At 52.4% G+C, this 15,737-nt stretch overlaps 1 protein-coding gene across 1 annotated transcript in view; it reads left to right on the top strand.

Annotated features, from left to right (window-relative positions):
- Nucleotides 1-15,737, top strand: part of PRCC (proline rich mitotic checkpoint control factor) — a 28,758-nt gene extending 13,021 nt beyond the window's left edge. Inside the window, exons 3-7 of the mRNA XM_004619324.2 lie at nt 3,392-3,958; nt 7,799-7,894; nt 9,764-9,907; nt 13,485-13,550; nt 15,310-15,737. Of these exons, the coding sequence (XP_004619381.1) occupies nt 3,392-3,958; nt 7,799-7,894; nt 9,764-9,907; nt 13,485-13,550; nt 15,310-15,396 (960 nt within the window). The 3' untranslated portion in view covers nt 15,397-15,737. The remainder of the gene's footprint in view (nt 1-3,391; nt 3,959-7,798; nt 7,895-9,763; nt 9,908-13,484; nt 13,551-15,309) is intronic.

The raw sequence follows: 15,737 nt of genomic DNA, 5'->3' as shown, positions 1-15,737 counted from the left end.
TGTTTTGTTTGCACACTCAGTGGTTATCCTGGCTCTGCACTTGGGGATCATTCCTGGCAGTGCTCAGGGGACAATATGGGATGCTGGGGATTCAACCTGGGTCGGCTACATGTAAGTTAAGTGCTCCAGCTCTTCCCTGTCTTACTTTGTAAACTGCAAAATAAACATTTCACTAGCATTTTTTTTTTTGAGGAGGGGGGTCACATCCGGCGATGCTCAGGGGTTACTCCTGGCTCTGCACTCAGGAATTACTCCTGGTGGTGCTCGGGGGACCATATGGGATGCTGGGAATCAAACTCGGGTCAGCCTCATGCAAGGCAAACGCCCTACCCACTGTGCTATCACTCCAGCTCTCATTAGCACTTTCTCTATGACACTGTTCTAAGCATTGCATTGATTTAAGCCTTCATTCAATGCCTAAGTCATAGTGTTGTTATTATTTTTTTTGAATTGGGGGGTGCCCCACACCTGGAAGTGCTGGGGTTCCGGCAAATTCCTGGCTCTGCTCAGGAGTGACCCCTGGTGGTGCCATATCATACCATGCCCTGTTTGGTGCCAGGAGGTGCCTTGCCTCTGTCCCCGCTCTGTGGCCCCAACCATGGTGCTTTTACCTCTATTACACATGAATGAATCGAGAGTGTTGTCTGGGTTGAAGAGAGCAGGGCCAGCCTTGGGCGTTCTGCCCTGCCGTCTGCTGCCTCCCCTGCCCAGTGCCTTCATTCTGGCTCGTAGACGGTGCGTCCTGTCTGCTGTGTGTCTGTGGGCCGCACTCCCTGACTTCCCATTCAGCATCCCTGGAAGAGCAGCACCGACCCAGAGTCCTGGGATTCAGCTGAAACCGCCCCTTCCCCTGGCTCTGAGCGTGTCCCTCCCACCACTGGGAGGCTTTAGAGGACAGCATGGGGAATTAGGCAGTGGCCAGAGTGACCCGTGTCCTGTTGGAATGGCCATTGGTGGAGTGGTGAGAGGAGCTGACACAGGGAGACCGAATGCGGCCAGTGGTTCTTTTAGCAGAATGGCTTCCGGAGAAGGTACCTGGCATCTGAGAAAGGTGGACACTGCTCAGAGGCCTGGGGTGAAGAGCCCATGGTCAGAGAGGAGTGGGGCCGGGCACTGGGCTCCTAGGGCTGCGCCTGGACAGAGCTGGATGGAGCTTGCAAAGGGATTTGCCATGGTCCGCGGTGTCAGCACATGCTGTGTCAGCTGAGGACACCCTCCGCCCAGCCCTGCAGCATCTGGTTCTGGAGAGTCTGAGCCTCTGGCTCTGCAGAGACAGTCTTGTGGATGTGGATAGCCAGCCCAGGAGCCCATTTTCTTTTTTTTTTTTTTTTTTTGCTTTTTGAGTCACACCTGTCGATGCACAGGGGTCATTCCTGGCTCTGCACTCAGGAATCACTCCTGGCGGTGCTCAGGGGACCATATGGGATGCTGGGAATCAAACCCGGGTCAGCTGTGTGCAAGGCAAATGCCCTACCCGCTATGCTATCACTCCAGCCCCAGGAGCCCATTTTCCAGGTCAGAGTTCTCTGCCAGGCCTGATTGGCTCAGAAGAATTTTTTGTTTTGTCTTGGGCCACATCTGGTGGTGTTTTCAGGCCTTAACTCCTGACTCTGTGCTCAGGGCTGGCGGGGCTCAGAGGACCCATGGGATTGCCGGAGATCACATTTGGGTTTGCTGTGTGCAGGGCAAGTGTTCCACCTGTTGTACTAATCCTTGGCAGACTCAGAAGTCTTCTTTTGTTTGTTTGTTTTGCCACATCTGGAGTGCTCAGGGATTTTTCCTGTCTTTGCACTCAAGAATCATCCTGGTGGGCTCAGGGAACCATATGGAATGCTGGTGATCTAATCTGGATTGACCACATGCAAGGCAAACGCCCTACCTGCTGTATTATTGCTTCGGCCCCAGTGACTCAGAAGTCTTATTCTATTCATTAGGCATCCCTTGTCTGTGAGGGTGAGGTGCATGTACCTGTACTGCATATGTACTGCAGGCACATGGTGGTCTTACTCCATTTCTTCTTCCCCACCCCACCCTCAGGCATGCCTGGATTTGCTAGGGATCACTCAGGGATCACTCCTGGCGGGCTAGGGGAACCATATGGGATGCCAGGGATTGAACTCAGGTTGACTGTGTGCAGGGCAAATGACCTCCCTGTGTATTATCGCTCCACCCCCTTCCATTCTCTAATTTTCAAAGTGGCACCTCCCACAGCCCTCCAGATAGGTCAGGTGACAAGTGACCCTTTGACATTCTTTTTTTTTTTTTCCTTTTTGGGTCACACCCAGCAATGCTCAGGGATCACTCCTGGCTCTGCACTCAGGAATTACCCCTGACTGTGCTCAGGGGACCATATGGGATGCTTGGAATCGAACCCGGGTCGGCTGAGTGCAAGGCAAACGCCCTACCCGCTGTGCTATCGCTCCAGCCCCAATCCTTTGATGTTCTTAAAGCAGAGTTGTAGAGCCATTTTTTATTTGCTTTGTTTTTTGGTTTTGGGATCACACCTGATAATGCTCAGGGTCTTTTTCCCCAGCCCTGTGCCTGAGGATGGCGTCTAGAAAATGCAGGAGACAACCACGCAGTGCTGGGAATTGAGCTGGAACTCACACATGCGAATGCCTGTGTGCCAACCCACTGAACTCCCTCTGGCCCTGATTTTCAGTTTTTGTTGTTGTTATTGTTTTCTGTGCTCAAGGATCACTCCTGGCTCAGGGAACCATTTAGGGTGCTGGGGATTGAACCCAGTTCAGCTGTGCCCTGCCCACTGTACTAGCTCTCTGACTGCAGGTTCTTTTCAGTTTTGAGTTACTGGGGAGGAATCCTCGGGCACAGCACACGCTCTGCCCCTGAGCGACATCTTGGGGTGAATTTGAGAAACTTCCAAATCGTAGGATTCTGGATGAGCTATGCCAATTTGAAAAGTAAACTGTGCAAGTTTGAAGTTCCTTGTGTATAAACCTGCCCGGCATGCCCCAGCTGTGGGGCTTTCCTGAGGCTGGCCAGGTACCTGGGTCAACTTGAGTGTGTCACTCTCTTTACGTCGCCCTGTCTGGTGGACTGAGGCGCCATCCCACAGAAGCCCAGAGTTCCTTGTAAGAGCAGAACCTTTTGGACCTGGAGAGAGGTGGAGTGATGAGCTGGGCAGGACCCTGGTTTTCGGGGAAGAAAGAACACGTACGATCAGGAACCAAGAGTCCGGGGAGTGGGTGGGGCAGGGGCAGTGCTGAGGAAACCCGGGAAGTACACCTGGTTTGGAGAGAGCATTGAGCCTGAGCGGGTGGAGGTCAGAAATTAGGTGCCGCCACAGAGCTTGGCATCCATGGTACGTGTCATGGTGTCTCACTCACTTGTCTTTCTTCCCTCCTCCTCCGCATCCGCCTGGGCTCCTCAGGGATCCAGCGAGGGAACCGGTCTGTCTGCGTTGCTTCCCCAACCTAAAAACCTGACTGTGAAAGAGACTAACAGGTTGCTCCTGCCCCATGCCTTTTCCCGGAAACCCTCGGACGGCTCCTCGGACCTGAAGCCCCCCAGACAGGCCTCAAAGACCAAGCCCGCCTCACTGGCCCCCGTGGTGGGGACCACAACCACCACCCCATCGCCCTCGGCCATCAAGGCTGCTGCCAAGAGTGCTGCCCTGCAGGTGACGAGGCAGATCACACAGGAGGAGGACGACAGCGATGAGGAAGTGGCCCCCGAGAACTTTTTCTCCCTCCCTGACAAGGCTGAGCCGCCCGGAGTCGAGCCATACCCTTACCCCATGCCCACTGCCCCCGAAGAGCTGCCTCCAGGCACAGAGCCGGAACCAGCCTTCCAGGACGATGCCGCCAATGCCCCCCTTGAATTCAAGATGGCAGCAGGCTCAAGTGGGGCCCCTTGGGTGCCCAAGCCTGGGGAAGACTACAGCTACAATCAGTTTTCCACATATGGCGACGCCAATGCCGCTGGTGCTTACTATCAGGTGCGTAGGAGGCCTGCGGGCAGCCTGCCAGCCCAGGAGCATCCTTAGCCAGTGGAGATGCCCTCTGGGACATCACGTTAGCCAAAGGAATGAGTCTTTGAGTATCTTCATCTTCCTGTAGCTTTCTAACCTCAAGACATACATCTCACTTTTATTCTATTCCTGATTGATCTCAAATGGCCGAAATGTTGAATTCTGACGGGTAGAACCCATGTGCCTGCTGCCTTTATTCTGAAATAGTCTCACCATAGGAGCTGGTGAGAAGAAGGAGGGCCACAGCGGGGGAAAGTGCAGTCTTCGGTCATAGGAGAGACCCAGGGTCGCCCCCACAGGCATGGGAGTGAGAGCAAGGGGGGCAGCATAGATTCCTGTGGGAGTGAGTCGAGGAGTTTCCCGAAAGTACTGAGAAGGGACTGCGGGCAGGGATGGGGGCATGAGAGGTGGAGGGGGTCTGGAGACTGCACGGGTCCCTTGGATGAGGAAAGTGGGGGACCTGGTTTGCACGGTGGTTGCAGATGGGGTTAGAATGGTTTGGGGGTTGAGTCTCAGGCTGTGTGAATCTGGTCGAATTACTGAACTGGCTCTCTTGAGTTCCAGAGGGCCCAGCTGTAGGAAGGCAGGGAGAACAGCAGCTTCGTTGGGGTGTAGGAAACTTCCTGTTAGCCTCGGCGGTGCTTGGAACAGAGCACGTGTTCAGGAAATGATTGCGGAGACTTCTCCTTTGGCTGTTTGGGAGAGCTGATCAGCTTGTTTGGGGTGGACGCCTGTCTGTGAGTGGGTTTGAGCCTTCCCATAGGACAGGCGTCAGGACTCAGGGACAGTTGCACGGTCTGGCCTGACTCACCTGGGATGGTTGGCACGTGTAACTCCCCTTCCCACTCTCATGCTATGAGTAGTGAGTGGGTGGGCTTAGCTTTCTGCAGGGTACAGTTAGGGACTCTGGTGGCCGGGCTCCAGGGGCGCCCAGGTCGGACCAGACCTTGCAGACGGCCGTGCAACTTAAATACTTGCTGCTAAACCTAGTTGTATCCTGCAGATAGATTAAGTACCACATATCTTCTGCTCAACATTGTTAGAAGGAAAGAGGAAGGAGAAAGGAGTTTTTGTTTTGTTTTCCAGCCACACTGGGCCAGGTGCTCAGGGCTTACTCCTGGCAGGCTCTGGGGGCCCTACGTATAGTGCTGAGGATTTGAACATGAGTTGGTCACATGCAAGGCAGGTGCCTCCAGCCTAAAATATGAGAATTTGTTCTTCCCTCTTCAAAAAAATCCTACGCAAGTCTTAGGAAAACAATTGCTTTTTTTTTTGCTTTTTGGGTCACACCTGGCAGTGCGCCGTGTGCAGTGCAAGGCAAACGCCCTACCCGCTGTACTATCATTCCAGTCCCAGGAAACAATTGCTTTACATCTAACAACTAAATAGCAAGTTGGAATTCTTTACATACAGTTATAAAACCTATAGATTCAGGATTCCTGAATAAAACACTCTTATTTAACTCCTGCAACTTAGTTGTTGCGCATTGTAGACTTTTCTTTTCCTTTTTGCTTTTGGGCCACATCTGGCTGTGCTCAGGGCTTAGTCCTGGCTCTTGAGTTTAGGGATCTCTCCTGGCAGACTTGGGACCATATAGGGTCTTGGGGATTGAACCCAGGTGGGTCACATGCAAGGTAAGCGCCCTGCTGCTCTACATACAAGCCCTACAGGTCCCTCTTTTGTAGATTTTTGATTCTTTTTTATTTTTTTAAATTTTTGATTCTTTTAACATAGCATAGGGGATGGATGATGCAAGGGCCTCGTGTGAGCCACGCAGTCTACCACTGGGTTGCATGTTTGGCTCTAAATGGTAAATTTTTTTGTCCTTCTTAAGTTTGGGGACCACACTTGGCAGTGCTCAGGGCACTCCTGGCAGTACTGCAGGTATGAGTGGGGGACCATGTGGTGCCACACATGAACTTGGGCCTCCTGAGAGCAAAGCCTGTGCTCAGCCTGGTGAGCATCTCTCTGGTCCATATTATAAACCTTTTGTTGCTTTGTTTTGAGACCACACCCAGTGATGCTCAGGGTTACACCTCAATCTGAGTTTACTCCTAGTGAGGCTTGGGGAACCCTAGACACTGTCAGGGATCGAACCTTAGCCCCTGCCACCTGCAAGATAAGTACCTTCCCTGCTGTACTAGCTATCTGGCCTCTTGAAAATTTTTGTTTTTTGTTTTGGGCCACACCTGGCAGTGCTCAGGCCTTATTCCTGGTAGTACTCGGGGACCATATGGGGTGACAGGGATTGAACCTGGGTCAGCTGTGTGCAAGGCAAGTGCTGTACCTGATGTATTTCTATGCCCCACCCCCTTTTAATTTTTTTTTCTTTTTGGGTCACACCCGGCGATGCTTAGGTTACTCCTGGCTTATGCACTCAGGAATTACTTCTGGCAGTTCTCAGGGGACCATATTGGATGCTGGGAATTGAACCCAGGTCGGCTGCATGCAAGGCAAACACCCTACCCGCTGTACTATTGCTCCAGCCTCACCCTTTTAAATTTTTTAATAGGAAATTCATATTATAATTACTCCACTTTTTAATTTTTATTTATTTTTATTTTTTTGGTTTTTGGGTCACACCTGGCGATGCACAGGGATTACTCCTGGCTCTGCACTCAGGAATTACTCCTGGCAGTGCTCAGGGGACCATATGGGATGCTGGGATTTGAACCCGGGTCGGCCACGTGCAAGGCAAACGCCCTACCCGCTATGCTATCACTCCAGCCCCCAATATTATAATCACTCCAGAGTTGCAAGTGATTTATTACCTTTAAGGCTTATTTTGGGGACCAGAGTGACAGTACAGTGGGTAGGGTGCTTGCCTTGCATAAGGTTGACCTGGATTTGATCCCTCGCATCCTAAATGATTCCCCCAGCACACCAAGAGTAATTCCTGAGTGCAGAGCCAGAAGTAACCCCTGAACATCGCCAGGTGTGGTCAAAAAACAAAACCCAAAAATCTTATTTTTCTTAGTTCCACAGCCACCTCCAGATAGCTCGTTTCTGAGTGGGCGTTGTCAGACTCCTGACCCGAACACCCGTGACACAAACTCGTTTTTTTCCTGCCTGTAAATTCTAGAGTGGCTTCATCATAGTTTCCACTAGAGACCCACGGGCCCCCAGCTGATAACCGGCCGTCTCCCCAAATGGCAGGGGGAGCAGGCGCTGTGCACTTCCGTGGGGTGTTAGGAGCTGGAGGAGTAAGACTGAGGGCATGCGCTTTCGCGACCGTGCAACATCATATGCTCTTTGTTACCAGTGATAGAAAACATACAGTCTAGTGATGCCATTCCGACAGGTCTGACTGTTGGGGGGAAAATTCCAAATAAAGGTAGTGAATTTCCTGTTGAAAATTGAATGTAATCAAAGTAAGGAAAGAGTAAAGTGAAAATTATCTGCCACACAGGCAGAGGGGGAGTGGTGGGGGCGGGGTATGTTGGGGTTATTGGTGGTGGAACATGTGCACTGGTGAAGGGATGGGTGTTTGAGCATAGTATGACTGAGACTCATCCTAAAAGCCCTGTAACTGTTCTCATGGTGACTCAATTAAAAAAGAAAAAACAAAAAAGACTAAGGGCACGGTGGAGGAATTGATGCTGGCAGCCAAGCGCCTGTCCTGGGGTGCGGTTCAGAGAGGCCAGAAAGCTTGAGCTGGGAAGGGGCCGTGGAGGGGCCAGCTGATCCTGGGGGTATGGGTGCAGTGGGACCTCTGCCTCTTTGGTGCCATCCTTTCCTTCCTGGGGCAGGCCCCGTCCCCCCTTCACTGGCTCCTCAGTGGGTGTGTCTTTCCCTCCTTGCCTGCAGGATTATTACAGTGGTGGCTACTACCCTGCCCAGGACCCGGCCCTGGTGCCCCCCCAGGAAATCGCCCCAGATGCCTCCTTCATCGATGATGAAGCAGTAAGTGAGCTGCTCCGAGCCGGGTACCCTGCTTTGTTTTTTGTTTTCCTGGGAGAGTTTGGGTGAGGCCAGACCCGGCTTAGGGTCTTCGTGCTTATGTGCTCTGGAGGGACCCTGGGGATGGCGTGTGGGGTGGAGGTCCAATCAGGGTCTGCAGCAGGCGGCTGATTGTTTCTTAAGGGCTTTGGGTTTTGTTTTTGGTGTTTGGGCCACAGCAGCCGGTGATGCTCAGGTCTTAGCCCTGACTCCGCTCAGGGATCACTCCATGAGGGACCCTGTGTACCGTATTCGGTGACGGGGCCCCAACCAGGTAAGTCAAGCACAAGGCAAGCACCTTAGCCCTGCACACTTGGACCTCCCATGGCCTTTTTCTTGTCAGGTGACCACTGTCACATCACACTCTAGCCACCCTCTCTGCAGGAGGGTGGAGAAAGGGAGAGGACATTTTCCTCTTGAACACTTCACTTGTTTCATTGGCTGGACTTAGGTCCCATGGCTGTATCTGCTTGCCACAGGAGCCCATGAAATCAGTCTCTCAGCTGATAGATGGGCCTCACCAAAATGTACCTTGACTCAACATAGAATTTAGATGGGGAGAATGACTTTGGGGTGGGAAAGGACAGTCACTTCGCTGTTCCCTCAACATCAGGAGTGGAAGCCATGATTCCCCCACATGTGGGTAGAAAGTCATGACCCCTCAGAAGGGAGCGCAGTGAGGGCGGGGGGAAGAGGGGGTGACCTTTGGAGTGTGGGCTCTTACTTTGAGAGCACTGTATTATTTTGGTGATGTGGGGCGGGGGCAGCCAGTGGTGCTCTGTGGCTCCTCCCCCGCCTCAGTGCTCTGGGAAGTGCTGGACCATTGTGCAGGGACCTGGACCTCCTGCATGGTAGGCAAGTGCTCAGTCCTGGAGCTCACTCTCTGGCCTCCCCACATTATGTTTTTTTTTTTTTTTGCTTTTGGGTCACACTTGGCAATGCTCAGGGGTCACTCCTGGCTCTGCACTCAGGAATTACCACTGTCTGTGCTCAGGGGGCCATATGGGATGCTGGGAATTGAACCCAGGTTGGCCATGTGCAAGGCAAACGCCCTACCTGCTGTGCTATCACTCCACCCCCCCAATTATGTGCTTTTCTGCTTTTTGGGTCCCACCTGACTCTGCCTAGGACTTTCTTGGCTCTGCACTCAGGAGTCACTTGTGGTGGAGCTCGGAGAACCCTTTGTGGTGTTGGGGATTGAACTGGGTGACCGTGAGCAAGGCAAGCACCTTCCCCCACTGTATTCTCCACCCCCGGGCTTGGTTTGGTTTTGGTGTTTTGGTTTTTTTGGTCCCACTATGACTGCTCAGGGATCACTCCCTGAGTGCATAGGAGACCGAATGCAATGCCAAGGATCAAACTGGCAGGTTTTTGTTGCTGTTACCCTGAATTCTTTGACAGTTGTGGAGACCTTAGGAATAGTACAATGGATAAGGCACTTGCCTTGCCTTATGTGAGTGATCCAGGTTCAATCCCTAGCTCTTCACAGGGATCCCCAAGCTCCGCCAGGAGTAACATCTGAGGACCGCCGGGTGCACCACAGAAACCAAAAAAGCAACATAGAACATAATTGTATGCTTGCTTTATGGACATCTAGAATTTTACTTGTAGCCTGAACACAGATTCGCACCCGTGGTTCTCTGTGCTCACTCATGATTAGGCCCACCTCTTGGCACCTCTCTTGCCTGTCCAGAAGAACCGAGAACCAGCCTTTTGTCTGGTAGCAAGGGTGGGTGGGGAACGGAAGTGGCTGCTGTGGGCTTGAGAGCCACCAGGCTGTCCCTAACCTCTCCCTACTCTTCCCTCCTTTTTCACCCCCATTTTCCTTTGCAGTTTAAGCGGCTGCAGGGCAAGAGGAATCGAGGGCGGGAAGAGATCAACTTTGTGGAGATCAAAGGTGATGATCAGCTCAGTGGGGCCCAGCAGTGGATGACCAAGTCATTGACAGAAGAGAAAACCATGAAGTCGTTCAGCAAAGTAAGCAGAGAGAGCTTGACGAACTGGGCAGCCCTGGGCAGAGCTGCCCTGTTCCAGTCTGCCCTACCCCGGGATCCCCTGCCAGAACCGAGGGGCTCTGCTGTCCTGAGTGTGGCGGGGCCTGGCTGCTGGGTGGACAGGGCTGGAGGTTTCCTGGCCTGTCGCCATGGACAGATGGCCGAGGAGTTGCAGCTTGCCCGGCCAGCCAGTTGCTCCTCAGTTTCCTCTTGCATCCCGTGGAGCTGGGATCTGCTCAGCGCATCTGGGAGGTGTGGCTCGCCTGAACCTCAGCCCTGCGGGCCTCGCTGGGTTCTTCACGGGCCATTTCTCTTTTCCTTCCTCCCCGGTGTGTTCTTGCATCAGCTGCAGCCTTTGCAGATGCTTTACCCCTCCCATTGCCCACCCGCACTCCTGCCAGTCTGTGCTTCAGTCAGTGGGATGAGTGTTTGTGTGCCTGGGAGCTGAGTGCCACTCGTGTGCCCTCTGAGGAGCCCGATGCAGGGGTGCAGAAGGTGGGGAAGCCCCGGACTGGAGCCCAGCACTGGCTAGGCCCAGGTCGGGCCTTTAATTCCTTCTTTTCTCCCGTTGTCTTCTGCTTTGTTCTCTGGCCACAGAGGGCCATCTGAGCCTGGCCGTTGGTTTTAACTGAGTAAATGTGGGTGGGTGTACAGGACCGAGTGCAGAATTGCGGTTAGCTTGGTGGAGCTCCACGGCTGTTTCCTGGAAAAACCACTCAGGAGAGCATCTTCAAGCTGGAGGGCAAAGGTAGCATGGTCGGTAATAGCTGCTATTGTTCCCTGCTCACTGCAGGGCCGTCAGTCTTCTTTGACCAGCACTTTCAGAGGACTGTGCGTTACACGAAGGAGTTCCAGCTCGCTCTTTGCTAGCTCTCAGCTTCTTACCACCATCTCTTTACTGAGCTAGATTATGTTTGGGGGGAGGGGCGGTTTCGAGGGAGATACACCCAGCAGTGCTGATTCCTGGCTCTGTACTCAGGGATCACTCCTGTCGGGGATCGAACTTGGGTCAGCCACGTGCAAGGCAAATGCTTTCCCTGCTGCAGCCCTGAGCTGGATTCTTTTAAAGAAGAGAAAGCTCTAGTTCCCATCTTTGAGGAGTTTACAGCGTAGTTGGGAAATAGAGCTTTGAGGACACTTGAGTGTAAATGATTACACTGCAAATTGATTACATAAGTGCTGAGGAGACTCCGGAGAGGAGTTTGGGGAGTTGGGCGGGGCCAATTAAGGAGCTTCCAGTCTGAGACAACTCTGGCAGAGGACAGAAAAACCACAGAAGCAAAGCGCAGACCAATATAGACTCTGACAGTAAGTCGATTGCATCAGAGTTTGGTTAGGGGCTCAGTGCCTTGTGGGTGGGGGCTAGAGAATTTCACAGAGGTGGAGTGAGGTGTTTGTTTTTTTTTTTTAAATAATTGCAGGGCCACTCCTGGTGACATGCTGGCCCTCGTGCCATTGGGTAGGCCTTGCAGTGTTCAGGAGCCACAGCGACACACCCGGCAGTGCTTTTGTTGGGCGTTGGGGGCATAAGGTCTTGGGACCCTCAGACCTGTACTCATGTGCTCTAACATTTGAGTCCCGCCCTGGCCCCCTGGAGGGGAAACGACCACTTAGAATGAGGGAGGTGGGTGTCATCCCCCTGGGGTTGTGATCCACAGCGGGAGGACTCAGGCTAGCCATCTGGGCTGACTGGGGATAGCAGACAGGAATGAAGGGGACAGTAGAGGCAGATGGGCAGGAAGAGGAGCCCGAAGGGAGAGGAGGTGTGTGGGCCCTGGCACTTAAGCTGTCTGAAGCCGTGGGCACTCAGCTGCTCTCAGATGTCGGCGAGGGCAGAGCAGGGCTTGCTGTGGGGCGGGATTACCCAACAAACAAGACAGCCTCACCTCAGACTCTTTCCAGTCTAGCGGGAATGTTTGCTGGCTATTTTGGGCAAGTATTCTGAGCTTGGTTTTGTTTTTGTTTTTGCGTAATAGGTTTAATAAAAACAACGTTTGTGTGGGGGCCACATTGCGGGTGCTCAGGGACTGCCCTCAGGTCTGCTTGGGGTGGGGTGGGGTGGTCACTTCTGGTGGTGCTCAGGAGACCATGTGGCGCTGGGGCTCAAACCCAGACTCTGGCATGAGCTTAGCCCCTTGACCTGTCCCGCCAGAGGGTCCGAAAAAAAATACCTTTAAAGCACACAGGTGTACTCCTTCACCTGGGATTTTATTTGGGTTTTTTTTTGGCCACACCTGGCAGTGCTCAGGGCTTATTCCTGGCTCTGTGCCAAGGATCATTCCTGGCAGGACTCAGGGAACTCTATGAGGTTCTGGGAATTAAACCTGGGTCTGCAGCTTGCAAGTCTGCACCCTACCTGCTGTACTATCTTGTCTCACCAGCCTGAGATTTCTATTTATATTCTCACTCCTCCTCATGTGTTCCTTGTTGTGACGACCAGGGGCTGCATATACACGGGGGCTGTGATGCCCGCCTGGTGCCTGTTGTGGGGTTCATGGCACACTAGCTCATCGAGCGCTGCACTCCTTTAGTGATTCCTGCTCACCTGCTCACCAGGGCTCGCTCTCTCAGTCGAGACACACGAGCTATGGGCGTCCTCACCAAGGTCACACTTCCTGGCCATGGTGCCTGCACTTCTCTTTAGCTACAGAGTTTGCTGGTGTTGCACCTCTGTTTTGTGGCACTGATGCATGCCTGGCAGTGTGTGTAGCTGGGAGTTGCCTGTGGGGTAGACCACTAAGAGAGGTAAACTTAGGACCATGTGCTTGAAAGGTGCTCTAAGCTCCTGCACTGTTCCTTTGCCTCCTCCCTCCCTTTTGGGGGTGGTGGTGGTTGGGGTGCACCTTGTGTAGCTCTGGGCTCCTGGAGTAGCTCAGTGGTCAGTGATGTTTCTCAGAGACCATGAGGATCTGGGGACAGCCACATGGAAGGAACACGCCTTAATCCCTGTGACACTTGTGCTCCCTCTCCAACCCCACTTTGGCCTTTTCACCCAAGGTTTTGCTTTTTGTGTTTTAGTTACACACTGCCAACCAAGGTCCAGAAATATACAGTAAGATATTTGATTCCTTTCATTTTGTTTTGGGGCCTCACCCAACAGTGCTCAGGGCTTACTCCTGGCTCTGTGCTCAAGGGTCACTCCTGCTGGTGCTTAGGAGACCATATGTGGTGCCAGGGATTGAAGCTGAGCCACAAGGCAAGTGCCCTACCCGCTGTACTCTCACTTTAGTCCCAACAATAAGATAGTTGAGGAGAAACTGTATTTTCACAACTCTTATTTAGAGTTGTTTTGTTTTGTCGTTTATCTGCTACTGTGCTTAACAGTTAAGCTCTATCATAGGTATGTATGTAGAGGAAGGAGCAGTTTGACCCACCAGGTAAATAGGGCTCAGGTATTCACTGTGGGTCTTAGAATGTACCCTGATGCCTCAGGGGAGCTACTGCATAGACACAGAAACAGCCCTGGGCGCTGGGACAGCCTGATGGGTTTCTCATCTGGCCATATGAGAAACGGGCTTTTCTTGCTATATGTTAATGACTGTGACCTTTTCACCTTGCAGAGGAAAGGAGAACAGCCAACAGGCCAACAGCGGAGGAAACACCAGATCACGTATTTGATCCATCAGGTAAGGGGGTTAAGGATCCATGTAGACCTGGCAGGGGAGTTCTCCATGTGGCCACTAGAGGGGGAAATGTGCCCTTCAGAATTACTTGCTTCTCTTGTTCTCAGAATAACCTGCTGGAAACAGCAGTCTAAAACATTCATGTGAGAAGGGAATGGAATGGTTTACCATATAGGTTATTTATTTATATTCTTTTCTTTTCTTTTCTTTTCTTTTGCCATACCCGGCAGTGCTCAAGAGTTATTCCTGGCTCTGCACTCAGGAATTATTCCTGGCAGTGCTTGGGGAATCATATGGGATGCTGGGAATCGAACCCCAGGTCAGCTGTTTGCAAAGCAAGTGCCTTACATGCTGTACTAACTTTCCAGCCCCACATATAGTTTTGTTGTTTTTTTTTAAGTAGCAAATTTATCTGGGTAAAAAAAGAAAAATCTACTTAGGGACTGGAGAGATAGCACAATGCACAATGGGTAGAGTGCTTGCTTTGCACTTGGCCAACCTGGGTTCCATCCCGGGCATTCTGTGCACCATCAGAAGTGATTTCTGAGTGCAGAGCCAGGAGTAGCTCCTCAGCATCACTGGGGGTGACCCCCAAAAAATAAGAAAAATCTATTTAAAGAAAAAAAAGTTTCCTAGGCTTTTTGCCTTCTGTCAGATGAGGAGATATTGGTCATATTCTATTCTATTTCTTTGACACCTGATATCAGTACAGCTATTTAAAGCTACAGATATCCAAAAATGTCTTGAGGGGCTGGGGCCAGAATGGTAGTACAGAGGGTAGGGTATTGGCCTTGCATGCAGCTGACCCGGATTCGATTTCCAGCATCCCATATGGTCCCCCCAAGCACCACCAGGAGTAATTCCTGAGTGCAGAGCCAGGAGTAACATCCGAGCATCACTGGATGCGACCCCATCAGCTCCTCCACAAAAAAAAAAAAAAGAAAGAAAGAAAAAGACACAAAAATGTCTTGAAATTACAATGCATTTGTTTTTATTCCTGGGGAGATGGACAAACCTCAGGTGACTTGTGCGGGGAGGGGAGGTGGAAGTGCCCCTTTCTGGGGTGGTGCTTGCACGCCACAGCTCACTTTGCCACACTCACTTTGCCACAGCTCACTTTGTACTTAACCAGGGTGTGAGAGAGAGCACAGTGAGCACAGGGGGGAAGGAGCCGCTTACCTGGCACACACCCCACCCAGGTTCCATCCCCGCCACAGCACATGGTTCCTCCAAGCACCACCAGGAGTGATCCCTGAGCACGACTGGGGGTGGCCCCCAAACCAAAAAGAATAAAACCATAAAACAGAAACCCGGCCAGTAGCAGTGGTGTGGTCTCAGAGGTCCCACCGTGGACGCCACACGTGGCCCTTGAGCCTGACGCACTGCAGCAGCCACGGGGCTGGGCAGGTGGCTGAGGCCTTTCCAGAAGCCAAAATCAAGCTTTCCTTCGTTCTTGGCTATTTGAGTGTTTTCATTTTTGTTCTAGCAGAGGAAGGACCAGGATGTTGTGCTTCTGGCTTTGTTTTGGCGCCACAGTTGTCAGTGCTCAGGGGTACTCCAGGGCTCTGGAGTCGGGATTCGCTTGAGCCATTATTTTCCTTCACTCTCTCGAGGTTTTCCCTTTCTACTCAAATCAGAGAAAACGCAGTCTTCGAAGGAGTGTGCCGTTTCCCGTCAGCGTTAAGAGGAGAGGGTGACTGAACGGGGAGCTGGCAGTGCGAGAGCCTGGTCTGACGCGTGTCTGCCCTTCTCCCCGCCACAGGCCAAGGAGCGGGAGCTGGAGCTGAAGAACACCTGGTCGGAGAACAAGCTCAGCCGCCGGCAGACCCAAGCCAAGTACGGGTTCTAGGCCCAGCCACTCGCTCCCGGACCCCGCAGCCCGGCCAGCTGACCCTCTGGGACCCCCGCTGCTCCGCGAGCCCAGGAATTCTCCCTGAGGACCCAGCCCGCGCCTCTGCGAGAACGAACACATTTGATAGATTTTTCTTAACAGACGTTAGGACATCCGGCTCCTTCCTGCCCGGGAGCTCGCAGGGACTGGGATGAGCCTTGCAGCAGTGTCCCCCTGAGGGGGGAGTGAGACTGCTCCCCGGCGATGAAATGTTGAACCCCTCCCTCTGCCTCTTGATTCCTTTTTTTTTTTTTTTTTTTAAACCAGGGATGTCTATTGAAATAAAATATTCAGCCTGA

The sequence above is a fragment of the Sorex araneus genome, chromosome 5 (assembly GCF_027595985.1).
Source record: "Sorex araneus isolate mSorAra2 chromosome 5, mSorAra2.pri, whole genome shotgun sequence".
NCBI classification, from domain to species: domain Eukaryota; kingdom Metazoa; phylum Chordata; class Mammalia; order Eulipotyphla; family Soricidae; genus Sorex; species Sorex araneus.
This window is presented reverse-complemented; position numbering and strand designations above follow the sequence as displayed.